At 45.3% G+C, this 19,715-nt stretch overlaps 1 protein-coding gene across 1 annotated transcript; it reads left to right on the top strand.

Annotated features, from left to right (window-relative positions):
• Nucleotides 1-1,308: 1,308 nt before the first annotated feature.
• Nucleotides 1,309-17,360, top strand: RGS8 (regulator of G-protein signaling 8). Its single transcript, XM_010023976.1, has 6 exons — nucleotides 1,309-1,372; nucleotides 2,907-3,441; nucleotides 5,347-5,448; nucleotides 6,380-6,444; nucleotides 15,166-15,332; nucleotides 17,044-17,360. Exons 2-6 carry the CDS (start codon nucleotides 3,416-3,418, stop codon nucleotides 17,224-17,226), a joined length of 543 nt encoding a protein of 180 aa, XP_010022278.1. The 5' UTR covers nucleotides 1,309-1,372; nucleotides 2,907-3,415; the 3' UTR covers nucleotides 17,227-17,360.
• Nucleotides 17,361-19,715: the final 2,355 nt, after the last annotated feature.

Here is a 19,715-nt window from a genome sequence, read left to right as displayed (position 1 = left end):
CAAATATTTCCTTTCCACATTGAGTTGTGAAGGAGGGGATCAAGATGATGGAGAGCTGGGATGATTGCTGCAGTACTACTAATCCCTTTGTTTTTGTAGTAAGTTTTGTCTCTGCCTAGGGATATTGCCTGCTGATAATGTGCTATCTCAAGACATGCTTCCTGCTAGTAGCACCAGGATGTTAGGCCCAGCAGTTTTTTTAGCAAAGGAGAGGCAGGTGACTACAAGTTTCCAGGAAAAGGACAATGACTTGTCTAACTGCAGAGGGCCTTTTTTTTTTTTTTTAGTCTATCAAGTTCATTAGGACCACAAAAGCAATAAAGCAATGGAGATCCCATGGCTTGAGCTCTCACTGAGTCAGTGACACACACCAGTGCCTGTGCAGCCTGCATGACATCCAGATGTTGTGCTAAGCTCAGAGCTGGGGGCTGTGCTGCAGCCCCACCATGTTGGTGCTCTGAGTTAGGTTGTTGTTAGAATCTCTGAGGTGAGGCACTGGACAACCTATATCCATCCTCTGGAGGATGAAGGGGTGGGTGCAGGAGTGAAAAGGGAACTGAAGCCTATACCATGGGGTGAGTGCACTGAGAGAGGTTGCAGGGAGTGAGCAGGACTGCACACATCAGGTGAGAGAAGGGGGGAGGATGGATGCAAGGGGTCAGTCACATCACTGACTTGCCAGGTGAATTTTTTTTCTTCTGTCATCCCATGCCCTGCAAAAGGTCCTTCCTTGCCTGTTGCCAAAATTTTATTTGGCCCTGCTGATACCTGGTCACTTTATTTAAACTCTCCCATCACTAATGTCTGTGGTAGCTCCTCGTGATCTGTGATCTGAGGGCAGCAACCTTCCCTAAACCTCAGAGGAGCTGATTAAAACGATGCAGGCGGATGCTTTTTTCCAACATACCGAGGGTGACAACAGCGAGTGCTTTTGCAGGCGTCTCCCCCTCCCCACCCCCAGATGCTCCCTGCCAGCCTTTGGCATCCATCGCACGTGCAGAGCAGTCCCCCATCTCCAACGGGGGAGAAGCTGGGGTTTTGCTGCCAGGTGGGTGCGGAAGGGGTGCAGCAAAACGTGCTGCTCCGGTGGGCTCCCCAGCAGTGCCGACAATGAGCAGTGGGAGCCAGCTGCACAGCAGAGCCTCAGTCTGCTGGCTTGAGACTGCTGTAGGGGTTTGCTGGATGTGAGAGAGCTGCTCTGAGCTGCGCTGCTGCTGGCCGGAGAGAGGTGGGGAGGGGAGGGGTGTCAAAGTGAGACTTTCACCCTGTGCAGGGGGTTGTCTCTGAAGAAGACCGCTCTGCTCTCTCCCCAGAGCCTCTCTGACCACACTGTCGGCACAGACCCACTGGCGGAGAGGACAGGTCAAAGGCAGTGAGTATCTTTTTTCTCCGTGTCTGTCTGCAGTGCCTCTGTTCAGTTTTTTTCTGGCTTTCGCTGCATTTGAATGAATGCTCTTAATCTTTTGAAACCCCTGGGATCTCATATTTGTTTTGGTTTGGTTTTTTTTGTTGTTGTTGTTTTGTTGTGGGGCTTTTTAACCTTTGTGCTGCTGTTTTTTTTCTGTTGGGATGGTTTCTTTATCTTCGCTCAGGTGATCTCCTGGGGTGGTTTGATAACCTGCATGTCACAGTCATACCCTTCCCTTTCTGTCTTCCAAGGAGAACCCCCAAAACACATCCATGATGAAACTGGCAATTCTCCTTGACTGGGGTCCTTTCATAGGAGGGGGAGGTAGGATGAAGGATGGAGGGAGATGCAAAAAACCTCACCATGGACCCTTACCAGGATGCCTTTACCAGACAGCACAGACTGTATTTCTAAAGTCATAATTGACTGGCTTTATTTGCAATCAGAGGAAATGTCTGTGGGTAAGTCAGCCTATGAGTGGAACAGCCTTCACAGGAAATGTAGGTCATGGCATCCATGAAGTCAGACAGACTTTGTGATCACAGAGAAGTATGGTATTGCCTAGCTGTGCAGGTTATTGTTGCAGGGGCTGGCAAATGGGTGGGAGCAGGGGCAAGCAGAAGGCTGTTTCATAACAGTACCCCAAAAAGTAGGCTGCTAGAGCAGGCTGTAAGGGAGAGGGCACCTGGCTCTGCTTCCAGCTGTCACTTCACAGCAGCAGTGGGAAAGGGGAGTAGGGGCTGCTGGGCTTTAGGAAATCATGTGCTGTGGCCTCACATATGGGTGAGGCTGTTAATGAGGAAATTTAAAGGGGCTTAAGGAATTACAAGGATTGATTTCAGTTAAAGCGCATCGAAGCAGCCTGTCAGGGTAAGGATTAAGGAAATGCACTCACTGGCATGTAGCACAATCCCAGTTCCATTAATTTAGTTGGGAAGAGGCTTTGTGCATTTTTAATGTAATTAGATTTTAAAAGGGGTGTTGCATTGGACAGCCCAAGATCTGGGATCTCCCCAGGTTCCAGCAGAGCAGGATCCTGGTTCCTTTGCACACAGCCTCTACTCTTATCGGTTCCTTTGACTCCTCCTCCATTTTTTCCTCTGAGCAAGAGGACATGGAGGTTACCTGGAGCTTGGCCCTGTCCTGGCAAATAAGAAACCTTTGCCCTTTGCTCACCATACAGTCCTGCTCTGTTCCTTTGGTCTCCTCGCTGGTGGACCTCACCTTCACACTCTGAGATTTGTTCAATCAGCTGCCTGTGTGCCAAGGCTCACAGGGACACTACCATCCCTTCCTTCCCACCTCCTTCCCTCCTTTCCTCCTTCCTTCCTTCCCCTCTGCAGACTGTGCATCTCCTTAGTGGCTCCCCACAGTCTCCCACCACCCCAAAGAGGAGATGCTTTCTTTGAATTATTTTTGTGTGAGTGCTCTAACCTGTGATGGCGAAAGGACCAGCATCTGCAGACACGTGAAAGTCCTCCTGTTGTTCTATTTGCAGTGCCAGCTTTTCCATGATGCCTGGCCAGTAACATCAGCCATGACCTGGAGGGACAGGGACAAGAGATAGTTTGGTCTTCTTAGCGAGGTCAGCCCGGAGCTCTGCCTGTTGAGGAGAGAGACCTTCAGAGGTGTTGAATGATGAGTGCGATAATGCCAACTCCTGCTGCTCCATGGTGAGCTGTGACGCCAAACTCAAATCACTTTAGACCTGAAGCTGGACTTAACGTGTGGTTCTGATCTTAGAAGGAAATGCTGTCTCTCCTCTGTTATCATCCCTCAACTCTGAACGTCTTCCACTGAAAAACTGACCTGCGCTAGGAGGCAAGGATCAAATGGGTTGAGAACAACTGGTCCTCCTTTTGTTTTGCAGAGGATCCTTTGATACATTTTTAAGTGCCAGGACATGGAACAGTAAATCCCTCCTTACTGCACTCCTGCTTCCTGCAAACAGCCCTGACGGCTGTCCAAGCCAGCCAGTTAAAGGGTTAACTATAACTGGATGCCTGAATGGCTGCCTTACTGATCCCACGGAGGTAACTGAAAAGACATGATGCATCCCTCACCCCTGCCCATCCAGTCACTGCCTACCTCATTCAGCAAGCCTTTCAGCTCGCTGTGGTGCTCCCTCTTCCCTCCTGCCCTTTCCTTGCCTCTGCACCTCCCATGGACCCAATTTCTTTCCCCCTCTTTCTCCTGTGTCCTGTTTTGGAAGTCCTCACCTAGAGATCAATGTTCCATGAGAGTCAAGCTCCTTGCGCGTGGCGCAGTGTCTCTGTCTCTCAAACACTCTAATTCCCTGCTGCAGTCCCTTGATCTCAGCCATCAGAGAGAAATCTGAGCAGCATTGCGGTAATGCATGTCACACCTCTGGCTGCGAAATTCGTGAGCTTGCTAGAAAAAATAGTGCAGACAAGACAAAGGTTGGAGGTAGGACGTATCAGGAAAGGTACCAGAAAGATCCTATAGTGGGCTTAATGTCTGTCTGAGAACAGCAGGTCCAGCATGCTCAGCCAGGAGCATGGCACTTTACACACAGTATTTTTGCACTGACGTTCGAGGTTTATGTAGTGTAGCATCCCAAAACCACCAGCCATGGGTCCATAGTTTGAGGCTGTGCAACAATTCCTGCAACTGAAGATCTCCAGGTTTTTGTGCTTGTTAAATGCTGTGAGCTGCCTGTGCTGCGCCAGGGCGACACTCATTGCATTTAATTAACATTTAATTTGCTTTAAGATTACATTAAAATGTGCAATAATAGAAACTCTCTGAAGGGCGGGAGAAGAAGGGGGAAACAGGCATGCTACAGATTGGCTCAGTTGCTGGTGCTGAAGAGTTCTGCAAGAATTACATATGGAAGAGAAAAATAATGTACTTTCCTCCACAGTCACAGAAAGTATTTAGCATCTGTTTGGCAGCAGGGCTCAGGGAAGGGCGTACTTCAGCTCAGAAGTGGGTCCAGCAGCTGAGAAGTAGAGACTAGGTCACTAAATCTTCCTCCTGTGGTCCAGAGGAGAGGATGGCCTTGTTTGATGTCTTGGGAATCTAGCAGAAGAGATGACCTTGGACTGGAGAGGCAAATCACAGGCTCTGCCCTTCTAGAGACCAAGTAAAACCATTAACAGGCATGTCTATGTTTTTGAGAGGAGATGATGCCAGTCCTGTATAATGCATGTGTGTGTTTTTTTCTCCCTCTCCTTTTGTGTTCCTCCCCGCCCAGGATTATGTAATGAAGGATGCTGTGGACATGTTTTCTATCCTGGGAAGGGGCTGTCAAGGACACAAGGGGCTGATGGAGGCACAAGGGCTCTGGGTCTGGTTTGCAATTTAGAGGGAAAGAAGCAATAAAGCCATTTTCTGCCTGGGTAAACCTGTCAGGAAAGAGGCGGTTTTAGCCTGCTTATGTAACCTGAGTCTAAAGAAGCTACTTGGGATTGATCCTAGACACAGTCTCATGGCTCTGCAGCACAGGCTCACCTTGTAGGTGCCTTACTCCCTCTCTTTTTCCTCTAGCCCCCTCCTGCCCTCAAACCCTGGTATTTGTGCTTTTTCTGGTGCTGCTGGATCATGGTGACTGATTTCTGGTATTGCTGCCCTTTGCTCTCCTCCAGCACCTCACCAGAGCAGGTCTTTCCAAGAAACCATCCCAAAGTGCAGTCTTTGAAAGTCTTTTTGCCAGTCAGAGCTGCTGAATGACTGGTGTGGGTGAGCCTTCAGCTGTTCTGGTGCTGTCTGTCCTTAGTGGCTGCTTGGTGTCTCACTGAAGATGTTTCAGGGTCCCTCCCACAGATAAGGCAACCAAGGACACAGGTCTGATGAGGCACAGAGATACTGTGGTCTTTTGTTTTGGTTTGGTTTTTTTCTGCTCTGGCTAGACTTATAATCGTGATCTTCTTTGGTTTTCCCCTGCTTACACCCCTGCTCCCCCACATCGACCACAGGAACAGAGGAATGAGGACTCGCCTGGGCTGCCTGTCTCACAAATCAGACTCATATAATGATTTCACAGCTATTCTTCCGGACAAGCCCAACCGGGCTTTGAAGTGAGTATAGCTGCAGCATCCTACCTCAACCCCATTTCAGTCCTTGCCCTCCCTGCTCACCACCTCTTCTAGTATTTTACTTTTATTGTACTTTGTATAAGCTTTGACTAGTTCTTTTAGCCACAAGGAAGAAGGAAAACAAAACAGTGCTGATACAGCAGGAACACCTTCTTCAGAAAATACCTAGATCATGGATAAGAGTTCTCCTGTGAGACAGGACATGTGCACTGTCCCCACTGCTGTATGTGAGATATGTCTGCACATATTTGAGGGTGTAATTTACACCTCTGCCCTCACAAACCGAAGTCCAAACAGTTGACTCAGTGTAAGACGTGACAATTTCAGGTCACAGTTTGCTTTAGCTAAGCCTTGCTATTAAGCACTACCCAGAAAGTTCTGTGTTAGTTTGCACAACACTTAAGGTAGATGCTTCAGACAATCCAGAGTCCTGATTTGAGATGAGTGGGATAGGATTCATGTGATCACAAGTCACTGCTTACATCTGAGCTAAGACTATAACCTTCTTCTGAAAGTCAAGAAAGAGAGATAAACAATCTTGAAGGGATGGGTTTAATTTTGCTTGACTTTTGGCTTTTACAATGTAAATGTCTACATTTGAACTGGTTCTCTGGGCCTCTGATTAAAGTCAGTGAGGAAAAATTGGTCCCTGTTTGGGTGTGATTCATCTGGTCTTTTTTACCCACCTACCCAGGGATGTGTGCTGAAAAGACTCAAGTCCCTGCAAGTCCCTCAGTTTCTCCTCACTGATTCTAAAGGGAGACCAGGGTGACTTGCTTACCTGGAGACCTCGACATTGTAGACCTCCAGGTTAAGTGAGAATTCCAGCCTTCCTTGGTCTCCTTGTCAAACAGCCCTAGAGGTGATCAGTGGCCATGGGTTGTCTGTAACTTACCCCTTCCTTTCTTTACAGAAGACTGTCAACAGAAGAAGCAACAAGATGGGCAGACTCTTTTGATGTCCTTTTGTCCCATAAATGTGAGTAGAGATCAAATTCTACCTTTTTTACCCTTGTACCCTTAATATTGGTTGTAGCTAGAGCAAACAAAATGTGCATTACATAGAGTAGAAATGGTCCCTCAGCTTGCTGCTTACTAGCCACTAGGCAATGCTCACAATCATTTATAGGCAGGACTTGTCCTCTGATTAAAAGGCAAGGGAGCGAGTTTCTGTGGGCTTCCTTCCTGGCTTTGCTCCTGACTGAGTGGTCACAGCTGATAAAGCCCAAGGTCTAGCCTTCTCTAGCTCCTGGGGATGTGCTAGAGGTAGGACCCCAAGGCTGTAGCCACGTGTAACATCCTTTGAAGTGTACCTCTGGGTCTAGTCTTTCCACATAAGCAAATGTCAGGTTCTCAGCTCGCTAAACCCCCTGAGATCCTCAAGACCAGCTTGTCTCCTTCTCCCTTCAGCTGCTTTTCTGAGCTGCTGTGCAGCTATGCTGTGTTGAAGCATAGCCTTTTCTACAACACAACAGTGTATGTGGTTCAGTAACCTTGAACAACTTGCTCTGTGAAAGAGAAATCGTTCATAGTAGCCCTTAGCAGAATCTAATTTACAGTTGCCAATGCAAACTTGAAAATTTCACATCCAGAAACCTTACACAAACGTATAATCAGCGCACCACACTCCATTCAATAGATCAATCATATCAGTTCTGTTCGGAAAACATTATTCTGCTTCAACAATATTTTCATGCTGAGAAATTATAAACAAGACAGAGAAGCCCACAGTATAAGTTCATTTATGTGTGTCTACTGGAGAATAAAACAAGAAAGAGTCAAGGTCGGAGAAAAGTCAATGTGGGTGGTGAACTATTTTATTGCAACAAGGAACTGTCTGGCTTTCTTAGAGATTCAGGTTTTTCTGCACTTAATTTTTAAAATATAAGTGTAGAGTAATATTAGTATTTATATAAAGTGTAATTTTGCTGGATTTCTACTGAGATGACAATAGTTCTGGCAGGGAATTAAGTGACAACTTTAACCAGGCTGGCTGACCAAGGCAGAAAAAGCAATATATAATCTTAACAGCAGTATCTTGTTGAGATTGTTGCTCTGGTAGCCAATAGGGGGAAAAAAATATGGTGTAGCTGGGTATGGCTAAGAGGGAACATTTATTTTGTGGAAATTCAAAACAAGAAGGGAAAAATGTACCAAATTGACTGTTGGGTGCCTGGGAATGAGGAGTGGGGAGGACAGGATATTCACATCAGCATTGCATGGTTGAGCCACTGTTCCACCTTTACCACTGTAAAAGTTGAAATTTTCCTTTTTAGCTACAGACTGCAGCAAAAGTGCTTTTGTTACAAAAGCCAGTGAATTTACACATCTATGTACTGACATTATACAGATTGTTCCCTCTTCAGCTGACTGCTGCAAATGCTAAATCAAACCTTATTTCAATTATTTTGTCCAACAGCCTCCACAAGAGTTTCTGGTTTTATTAATAGATTAGCCTTATAGAGTGATGAATTATCAGAATTTTTCCTGTCCCTAGAATGGAAAGTAATTCCGATAACTCTCTGGTACCTAATGAAAAATACTGGGTTCCTAATAACAACAGAAGGTGATCTTTAGAATTTAAATTAATTAATTAATTATTATTTTTTTTTTTAAATCAGCAGTCACGGTGGCATTGGCTGGGGATTGGTGAAAAAAAATGTTGTTTAATAAACTACTTTCTAAAGGAATATATTACAACTGTTCTGCATCTGAAGTTTCTGGAATTGCAAGCCTGGCAGTCAAGGGTTATAATGATGCAAGTGCTCTGTTGAAACAGAAGTGTTGTTTTAGTTACACCAGTTTAAAGGAGACAAAAGCATGTATCCATAAATTGAGTTATATAGTAAAGTCATTGTGGTTTTACCTATGTATACTTGTATCCAAAACACAGAGTATTGCCAGAGGTCTGCTATGAAAGCAGAACAAGAGAATTGCATTTTTGCTGTTAGAGATGTGCTGATGTTAGACAGGTAAGGGAGTCTTTTGCTTTTTCTGATCAAAATTTGAGAGTGAGAAAAGCAGTACCTGGCCTGCCTGTGTCTGCCTGTAGTGAAGCTGCCAGCTAATATTGTACTTTTAATGCTGAGAGAAGGACAGAACTGTCTCAGTGTACTTTTCAGTGACTGCCCAGGTGAACAATATTAGCCAGGGAAAATCTGAATTCACATTTGGGGGCATGAGCTAAGCAGCAGCTGGGCTCAGGGAGAATTTCACCTGGGGCTCACAGCATCAGCAGGTAGACCGCTTCTGCTTGACATTATCTGTCATAAACTCTTTCTTTGCTAGATGGACAATTCATCTATTTTGGAAGGGAGATGGTGATGCTGATTTCAGGGGGCTGAGTGGTGCTTTCTGCTGTTGTCAGATGTTAAAGTGGTTTTGAGTTCCCTGCAGCCAACCTGTTCTTTGGGGAGAAAACCCCAGAGTGCTCAAGTAGGACACAGGAGCTGGATGTAGCAGCTGAAAATGGGGCAGTCGTTATGGGTAATATTGCAAGGAGGTTGGACAGTGCAAAAAAGAGTTCTAAGGCGCAAGATACTGGATCAGAGCTCCCTAAAGACTCTCTGAAGTGCCAAGGTCAGCAGGCTGCCCTTGTAGGAGGTTCATGGGGCTACAGTACTCTTACGGGAAAAGCAAACTGTGCTCTTCCATTTCCTATTTTCATGAGTCTCCAAAAGGTTTCTAAAGGGAAGGAACCTGAATAGGTACCATGCCTTATGCAGACTCTATGGAGAGTGTCATTGTACTAATTTTTGTCAAATATCCTTTGAAGTGTGATGACCCTCGAGAGCCCTCCTCCCCCTTCTCTCTCCCCACATTGTTCTAATAAATGACCTCTGAAGTAATGTTTGATCCTGACATAACTGCTGTCTGGCAGTGTCTTGAGCAGAGGATTGAAAACCCTTAGGTTTTGAAGCAGTTCTCTGTCTCCAGAAATTCCCGGGCTGGGCAATGTCCCTCTGTATAGAGTGTTCTGGTTTGAATTAATTCCCTGGTCATTTAAGGAATAATTTATGTTGACATTAGCAAGAGACTGTGAGTAGGAAAGGCAGAAAGGCTCTCTCTGTCACACCCCCACCTTCCCTTTGCACTGGCATTGGGACATCAACATCACATCCTAGCCTTTGTAGAGTAAACAGTGTTGAATGGTAGGATGCAGCTCAGGCCTGTTTGATTGGTACCTCTAGATGAATAGGTCAATGCAATGATATCCTACTTGCTTTTGCTAAGGGGTGAAGCAAATCAACTTGAAACTGGCTGACTGGTCAGCCAGTTGATCTGCTTTTTACAGCAGGAGCCTTGTCTGGGTTCACTGCAAGAGACACAGGCACAGCATAGCAGTGTTCCCTCGGGTCAGGGCTTCTGAGTATGGCAAGCAACAGGAGAGAGGAGTTTGATTTTACTTACAGCAGGTAATTGGGAGAGTAAGAGATAGAACATATGAAGCATGCTTCCTTGGGTGTTCAGGGAGCAAAACCAGTGGTTTTTGCACAGTAGGGTTTGGCATCTTTTCCTATTTTGTGCCAGTGCAGATTAGCAAAGGCTCCCAGGGACTTGAAGCTCAGTGTGGTCCACAGAGTCTGTGTACATGCATGTGAGTAACTGCTGAGTAGTCCTCTCTCTGTATCAATGCCCAGGAGGTACATGCTGGTCAGCCAGATGGAGATGTCTTTTGACAGGCTGCTGGAGGGAAATACAAGCAATAGCATGTCTTGTTCTGCATCCCTTGCAGGCTGGACACACATGACTTGACATTTGTCCAGAATCCAGCAGGACAGTCTGTCCTCAACCCTTAGTCACTTTTCAATGAAGCATACAACACAGAAAAACTTTGCTCTGAATTTACATTTTTTTTAATCTCAATCTTCCCCTCCCCCCATTTTTTGTGATCTCTCTGCTCTTCTGCCCAAACTTTATTGTTGTCCTCCTCCTTCTGTTGTCTACACATTGCTCCTCTTCCTACGCAACACAGGAATATCCCAGCCTACTCCTAGTTCTTTCTAAGCCAGAAGAGCATTAGCATTAGCATTGTGCTGGTGACAGGCACCTAACATTCAATGAAGCAAAGCTAAGCATCATTGAAAGCATGAACATATGCTATACAGAGCATTGTGGCCTTGCCTTTTCAGACCTGGACCAAATATTCTCCATAGAGCTACTCCATCTACCAGCCATAAGGACTCCACTGTTATTCCCAACATGAAGTGCTGATTGTCCTGATGGTGTGAAATGCATGCACTAAATAAATTATTGTTGACTGCTTTCTCACTCTGACAGTGGCTAATGTTTGGTTATTAAGCTGTCTGCCTGAATGATATATGGGAAGCTTGTGTTAGTTAAGACCTCTGTTGTGTTTTGTGCTAGCCAGTTCAGTCCCTTCCTCCACAGCCCTTTTTGCTGGAAAGATACACTCTCCATGGCCTGAAGAACACCATCTGAATGGAATGTCAGGAGCATCTGAGTTGAGTCCCTATCCAATGACATAGTCATTGATCTGCCTGGCAGTTCTCATCTGTAAAACAAAAATTCCTGTAATTGTTCAATTCACAGGTGACCTGCACGATTATAGTTGTATGGTGTACTGCAATATCATGGGATAGGGTAACGTACAAGAACTTGCCCAATCCTTCCTGACAATCCTCTTGTGCATTCCTTTGGTTTATCTGAATGGAGAATAGGGCATTTCGAAGCTTACATTTACACTGCAAAAGTAAAAAGCAAATGTCTCCCACTTCTCTTTCAGACTCTAGACACTCAGTAGAAGAGCTCGTTTCTTTGCCTTCATCCTATCTACTCCATCAGTACTGATTTAGTCCTTTGGTTTCAAGCAAGGCTCACCACTCTTGCGTCAAATTCCTAAATAATAGGCCAATAGGCTGTGGATCTATACTAGTATATACTAGTATATCTCTGTCTTCTCAAGTGGACATACCTTTAGGCTACACATGTTAGGGATATCTTATGCTGCTGCGTCTGAAGACCTGTAACCCTGCTTTTCATTTTCTTGCTTTCTCTGTAAAACATCCCTGTGTTGTCACATTTCTTGGGTGCTTGGACCACCTTCCAGGGTATTTCAAGAGGCTACCTCAGTAGGTGATGTTCATACCACACTCCAATTCAGTGCTGGTTGCCGCAGCAAAAAAGCTGTCCAGTTGGATGAGATGAGCTTTAAAATACTGATCATTCAAGAGCAATGCTTCCTTGATAGCCTTCATGTGCAGGAGGAGATTAAAGCCAACATCCAGGTCAAATTCCAGCAAGGAATTCCCAGATCCAGCCTTATAATTTCCAGCTCCTCAAAGGCTGTGAGGAGGGCACAATACGAGCATATAAAGTGGAGAACTGCCAGACGCTATTAATCTATCTGCCATTTAAACTTACTTTAAGTTAAAAAGGAGCTGATTGACATGAGAGTATAAGGCAGAGCATATAGAAACCTCCTGGTCCCAGGAGGGACCTGCTTTTGCTGCTCTCCAGCGCAGGGCTGAAGCAAACTCCTTTCTCACTGCGCCAACCATAATGTCCCCTTCTTTTAACAGGTATCATATTTTACAGATATATTTGCCATGCAAAGCTGCTGTTTCTGCTGATCCTCTGTCAGTGGTCTGGGGCTTTTGTAGAGGAAAGGGGAGGGGGAAAAAAAGACCAGGATGGAGAAAGGGGAGCAAGACCTCTACAGGGACACACAGCAGAGCATGTATAGTCACAGCAGTGTGCTTGGGTGCTGGAATATTTGTCAAACACCCTGATGACATATAAAATGATATACATCTCAGAGAACTGCTGCTTTCTCACTTTTGTACTTTCTTCTTTCTCAAACCTTTCAGCCTGCTGCTATGTCCTCTCCTTTTCCTCCTGCAAAGACTTCCTGCTCCTCACTCCCAAGTCCTCCACCTGCTCTCACCACAGGCCCTGTGAATTTTGTAGGCATTAAGGGGGACACAGGTTTTGAAATATTTTCTGTCTTCTAGGTTACAGGAAGGAGAGCAGCCCTAAAACATCTCTCATTCACTGCATTTATCTACTCATTGAGATGCTCAAAGCAGCCACAGGCAGCATGATCCTGACAGGGACTCTACTCCCAGACACGCCTTGGCACTCTACAGGCTTCGCCAGGGCTAATGTCACATTATTGCCCCAGGCTTGAACCCACAATTTGCACTGTTAATTGTTCTGCAGTGCTCATGGACAAGAGCCCTGTTTTTGTCCACAGTAGCAGTCTGAAAACCTGATCTTCTTCTGAAAGGGCATTAATTAAGAAGCGGCAGGACTAGTTTGTATGATACAGCTATTTCTTGCCCTCCTGAAAAGCAAGCATAGCTGAGATGGGACATAGCTATTTTAGTCACCGATTGCTGTGCTCTTTACAACACGGAAAGCTGATGGACTAATTAGCAGTGCAGAGCCCATTAACAAAGGAGCTTTGAGAAACATAGTATGGAGAGGTTTAGCCTGCAGTTTGGTCCTGTCTGGCCTGATACCTTTTCTGCCTTTCCCTTTGAGAATCTGGGCAGTTGGACATCTCCTCTGACTTATGCGCAGCCAGAAGTAACGTTGTTAGTTGCTGTTCAGCACCCAGGGCCATTTCTTAGGGCTTGAGGCTCAGGACCTAGATCTGAAAAGTATCTCCATGTCCTAAGTTATTACCAGAAACAAGAGAAGCAGGAACAAGATTAGGACACACAGGGAGAAAAAGGGGAGTGTTACATTGCTCTTTCTCCTCTCATACCTAGTGTAGGCAAGAACAAAGCTGCTAGGGAATTTATGATGGATCCTGTGACATGGCCAGACCCTGTCTCTGGTCAGCTTGGGCTTGCTGTGGATATGTGAAAATGACCTGCACCAAGCATCAAGCATTGCCCCTTGCGGTCTGTCCCAGCTCCCATGCCCCCTGCCATGGGAGAAAGGAGGGAAGGCAGCTCTGCCAAGATCTCTTGCAGCAGAAAGAGGACACACGGAGACCCCAACCCACAGCTTAGCGGCCATTCAGGTCCTGCAACCCCCCATCAGCCTTTCTCCATCCCTGCCAGGCACACATGCACTTGCTCCTCTCATCCTTTTGGGGAGTCTGACCTTGCCAAGTGCATTCCCAGTTCCATTAGTATTTTTAGACACTTGCTTGGAAATAACCAGTGTTGACTCAAGAGGTTTCCCATCATGAAGTACAAATACTCAGACCGTATAGAAAAAGACCAGGAAAAGTTAGAAATGTTTTACTGGGGAAAAAAAAAAACAACAACAAAACAAAACCACCAAAACAAAACAACAAACCAAAACTTAGGAGCCAAATTTATCCCAAGGCTAAAGGAAGGAGAAAGGACATGTGTGAAACCTTTAGCTACTTCAATTCTGCTGGTGCCATTCAGGGAAAGGAAATAAAATACAATAAATATGACCAGGCAGGGGTTTAAGAGGACACAGATTGCCTAATAAATCTTTCCGTATTTCTCATCTGCCCTGGCTGACTCAGATTACATTACTGCAATGTCACAATTGCTAAGCATTAGCAAGTGATAAGAACACTTTTACCACCGACCAGACAAGTAGTAATTATGCTGTGTCCTCTCCTTCTCCCCTTTATTGTAGCTGTAACAGACTCTCCAAGATCCTTCCTCTTTAAATCTGAACTAAAAATATGTCACAAGGCAATAAAGCAAAGTGACAGAAAACATAGGAAACAAGTTTACAGATGCTATGTTTTATTAAAGGTTTTTCTTAATGACAGATAGGACATTACAAAGGGTTGTGTTAACAGCCACAAGATGCTGCGGCAAAGAGACTGTATCTTTGAAGCTTAATGTTTTCAAGAGGAACTTTACAAAGGTTAAGTGCCCCAGTTGTGAAGAAAACCCTTTGCTCTGGTAGCTAGCAAAACACTTTTTCAGAGTGATGGCAAATGATGTTTGGCCTTTTAGCAGCTCACAAGAGTCCATCTGATGCAATGGTGGAAGTTATGGACACATCCTGGGATTGCAGACCTTGGGAGAAAGATCAAATGGTCCTTAGTAGGTAGGGGTGGATGGAAAGATGTCTGTCCTGGGTTCAGCTGTAACAGTTATTATTCTCCTTCCTAGTAGGTGGTACAGTGCTGTGTTTCGGCTTTAGTGTGAGAACAATGCTGACAACACACCACTGTTTTAGTTATAACTAAGTAATGCTTACCCCGATCAAGGACTTTTCCATCTCTCATGCTCTGCCAGTGAGGAGGCACACAAGAAGCCGGGAGGAAGAAGAGACAGGACACCTGACCCAAACTAGCACATTATGCCCAGTATAAAATGGGGGGGAGTCACCCAGAAGGCCCAGACTGCTGCTCAGGTTGGGCTGGGTATCAGTCAGCAGGTGGTGAGCAATTGTATTGTGCATCACTTGTGTTTATTATTTTTTTCCTTTCCCTTTTTAATTTTATATTCTCTCCCTTTGTTATTTCCCTTATCATTATTATTAGTAGTAGTGGTTTCGTATTATTCTTTAGTTAATGGACTGTTCTCATCTGAACCCATGGGGCTCTTTCAACTCTTTCAATTCTCCTCCCCATCCTGCCAGGAGCAGAGGAGAAAAGAGGAGGGTGAGCGAACAGCTGTGCGGTTCTGAGTTACCGGCTGGGCTTAAACTACAACAATGTCTTGTTGTAGTAAAGAGACTGCTCCTCACCCTCTTTCTTCTCCTGTTGTCATTCCCTTCATCTCTGTTGCAGATGGGCTGGCTGCTTTCCGTGCTTTCTTGAAGACGGAGTTCAGTGAGGAAAACTTGGAGTTCTGGCTCGCCTGCGAGGACTTCAAAAAGACCCGCTCAGCAGCCAAGCTGGCCTCCAAGGCTCAGCGGATCTTCGAGGAGTTCATTGATGTTCAGGCTCCTCGAGAGGTAAGCCAGCACCCTGGGCAGGCAGAGCATCCCTGTGGCACAGGAAGCAGGACCATTTCCTCCAACTGGGACTTGTGGGGTGCTGGGGAGCCCTCCCTCTCCTCCCAGAAGTGATGGTGAGGAGATGATAAGAAGGATGGGAATGCCATCCTGTCTGCTATAACAGCCTCTGCTCATGGTGACTCATTCCATGGTGAGGGCAGCCACTTTGATGATGCCAAATTAGTCAGAGCCAGTGAGTTCACTGGCAACCACAACCTACATTTCCTAACATCTATGAGCTTCCTAAGAGTATTTCACCTTGGTCCTCTCACTTACTATCAATCCCTGAGCAGGCTATTGGTTCTCACAGGACATTTTGCATAGAAGCATCCCACAAATGACTAACTTGTTGACTCTCCAGGGAAGGGTACTTAACTGCTGACTAACTCCCAACTCAATTAGACCTCCTAAAAGATGCAAGCAATAACTCAGAGCTGAACAAAAAGTGCAGTCACAGCCCAAAGCTTGGAGTTGTTAAGTCCTCTTTCAAGTACTGACAGGCTATGTGACTATCATATTCAGCATCGTGATGTTGGGTTCTGTTATTGTATTCATGACACAACCAGGAGGGTGCTTACTGCATCTGCTCTCCCACGGTGGTCCTCTTGCTAGACTGCATGGGTGCTTGTCACAACACACATGCCTGTGAGGGGATCCCCCTAAAAGGTCTCTCTACTCCATCTTTGAACTAGAAAGGCTATCACGAGGCCATAGAGAAGCACCCACAGCAAGCGGATGTGGGCGTCTTGGGACATGCTTTAATCCCCATCACCCTCAGTGAGAATCTTCCTGCTCTTATTCATGAAGCTGGGTGAGATTTTCAGGATTGCAGGGCTGAATCTAGATTAGAAATGTGAGTGCAGGTTGGATGGGGTCTTTCCTAAAATTTGGTCCTGTCTTCATAATTTTGGCATGCTAGAATGTGAAATGACCCTTAAATGATACAGAGAGTTAATCTATATAGCTGTGATCTGAGCTAAGACAGACAGCTTACTTTTTAGACTCCTTTAAGATTGGACACTGGATTAATAGCAACAAATAACATATTTTCACCCAGTTTTTAAACAATAACCATAACAAATGATGACTGCTTCAATAAGGAAAGAAAACAGAAAAACTCACATTGGCTTTGCAAACAAATGGCAGTCATAACATGAGGGCCGTTTATTTTATCAAGTTCTTACTTGAGATATTGTAACATGAAGCTGTTATGGGAAAAATCAAACAATCTATAACCACAAAGTTTAAAAACATTTAATAAGAATGTAGTAATAGTATAAACCCAGCTAAAAGTTCATTAACCCTTTTATTGGGCTGTAGTGAAGAATAAAGGGACCAGAGAAATCTTGATCAACAGGAGAAAGGTTAGGCAGAGTCAGCATTTTTAGAAGATGTGCTACATAAATCCATGCTTAAGAGCCTGAATAAAAGTAATTTGATTTCAGAAGTGCTCAGATCACTATAAATGTAGTTCAGCTTTTCCAAATTTGGGGCAGGATTTATATGTTGGACTGCTAAGCCCCACAGTTTGGGGGCCTGTTTAGGCATGGATGAGAGCAGGACCTTAGTTCTCTTGCTGCTTTTACAGCCATAGATGAGACAAAATGTGCCATTTGAAGAAGTCAAACTGGTCACTAGGTACCAAACTCTCTTCTGCTACTTTTCCCAGGTGAACATAGACTTCCAGACACGGGAGCTGACAAGAAGAAATATGCAGGAGCCCTCCCTCTCTTGCTTTGACCAAGCCCAGGGGAAGGTGCACAGCCTGATGGAGAAAGACTCTTACCCCAGGTTCCTGAGGTCCAAAATTTATACAGACCTGCTGTCTCAAACCCAGAGGAGGCTCAGTTAGAGCAGCAATGGGGCCCTCAGAAATCATGTGCTTTCCACAACAGCAAAAAACCATTTCTAAATGTGAAACTTTCTTGGTGTTAAAAACAGTGGAAATGAGAAAAGAGGGAGAAGGGGAAGAGGCGGCTTCCAGAGCGTGATCCAGATGGGGTATTAGGACTCTTTCTGTGCTTTTTTTTGGTTAGTGGTAGCACCTTGCAGTTGTTGCCCCTCTAGCACAAACCCATAATCCCCTCTAGTCATGGGGTCTTCTATTTTGAAGGAAGTTTCCTTTGAAATTACTACGGTGGTTTGTGTGTAAATAATGTCACTGCACCTTTCCGTCCTTCCAGACCTCTCCCTGGCTCTCACCTCTCCCCTGTGTTTGGAAGGGCCCTAAGGGCAGTTCTGAAATGTGTGAAGCTAAGTCCAGTCCAAAGCATTGTCTCCCACACTGGCTGCTGGATCCAGGGACCATCAGGAGGGGGAGAGAAGGCAAAGGCACACGATTTGTGCTGCTTCCTGGAGTGGAAACCATCAATGAACTCTGCTCACCTTCCTGTATTGACTGCACACCTTGTGACACCAGCTGCTACCCTTTCACAGCCCCTTATCTCCCAGGGATGGAGACTAAGAGTTATTTTCCATATGACTGCCAAGGAGCTGAGTTTTTCTCATGAGGAATGTAATCCCAAAAGCTCTCACTAGAGCTGGTCAGGCAAGTCTTCTAGGGAAAATGACTGTTTTTCATTAATATTATTTATTTGTGCTGCAGTTCAGCCTCAGGACCCCCGTCATCATTCAGGCTTTATTGTGCTAGGCACCATCCCAAAACCTAACACAAAGAGGCTCCTAGCCACCAGAGACATTAACAGGCTTGGTGGCTTCTCAAGAATTTTTGAAAGAGTTGAGAGAAGGAATGTCCCATCTGCCCCATGCTGAGATGTACAAAGAGCACAAGACCTGTCTTCTATGGCAGATAGCATTTTTCTTGTAGGGAGATACTACATCTGCATGGCAGGAGGGGTAACATGAAAAATCACAATTACATTTTTGTCGTTTGCTGATTATTGACTGTTGTTGTTGCCTACCAATTGTCCACTGTGGGTTCAATGCCATGTAAAGATCTACTAAAACACAGACTCTGCTGCATGGTGTTTGCTTAAAAACAGGACACAGGGAAACATGCAGTGAGCAGGATGAGTGTCCGGGTGTGAAGTGATGTGTGAAGTGTTCTTTGGCCCTTCTCCCATAGACTGGATAGACAGCTGTGGGAGAAGGCTCTGTGCAGATGTCAGTTGTGTAGCACCTCCTCTGTGCTGTGCAGTAATGCCATCTGAAGGCCCCTTTTCTACGGCACTGCTGTTCTAGCTTATCAGCTGCCAGATTCTTGCAATATTTTCTAGCAGAGAAGCAGACAGCCTGTCCTTGCATTTGAGCCTACAGACCAGAGGTGTATTTACTAAGTTTTATGAAGGCCTGGAAAGTGACTCCTTGGATCTTTTCTTTCTCTCAAGCATCCACAGATGAGAGGATGTAAACCTCTGCTCTAGTTGAGGGTGGTAGGTAGGTTTGATACATAAGAAAGCTGGTGATACTTAGTGTAATATGGTGTAAACAAGGCAGAGTGAATTCTAAAGTTAAGCGTAATGTGTATAGAATGAGATACAAAAAGCCTGCTTGGATATTAAAGCCTGCTTTAGGTAGGAAACAGGTTTTGAGGCTTTTCGTAAGGATGCTGTGCAGGACATTAGGACAAATAAGTTTAGAAGCAAGACAGAGGTGGTAAACATGTTTGGTTTATTCTGGAAGTGTATTCCTGTCTAAATACAGTGCAAGTGCAAATTTTATATTCAGTAGGGAAACCTGCTTTTCAGTGCCTGCTTGGTCAGCTCTAGAATTCTCCAGTTCTTTGGTAGGCAAGTACGATCTCCAGTTACCTTTTTCTGAAGACTGGCCAGGAAGAGAGCATGCTCTGGCATCCTTGAACCAGTGTTCCTGGCTGTCCTCTGCCCCTGCAAGGTAACCTGAGAAGCAGAGGCTGAAGCATGTTGAGAGATGTGGCATTATGCAGCCACACTCAGGCCCAATGGCACAACTTCTGGAACTGTTGAGGTATGTGAGGTCCATAACGCCATGTGTTCAGAGAGACAAAGCTCGAGGCCTGGACATTACTTTGCAAGTTTCACTGTGGCAGTTCAATGCAAACTTCTTTGCTGCTTGTTTGAAAGTGGAAGCAATGAGCAAGGTCTGGAAAATGCCCCAGATTTGTCATGATTCATCCAAGAGGTCTACATTATGCAGCAGCTCAACTGGCCACCTGTTCACAGGCCAATAGCTTTATGTTAAACAAGGTACTTTGCAGAGGTCTAGTGGGACAGGTGTCTGGGGAAACTCGTGCAATGCTCTGGAAGGAGTCAAAGACAGAAGCAAAGGATATAGAGGCAGGCATCCAGTGGCTGTCCCTGGTGGTATCTGGACTATAGGAAGTGAAACAAAGTCACATCACCT

This window comes from Nestor notabilis, unplaced genomic scaffold (genome assembly GCF_000696875.1).
Source record: "Nestor notabilis isolate BGI_N333 unplaced genomic scaffold, ASM69687v1 scaffold8301, whole genome shotgun sequence".
Classification (NCBI taxonomy): domain Eukaryota; kingdom Metazoa; phylum Chordata; class Aves; order Psittaciformes; family Psittacidae; genus Nestor; species Nestor notabilis.
Note: the sequence above shows the minus strand (reverse complement) of the source record. Positions and strands in the feature narration are given on the sequence as shown.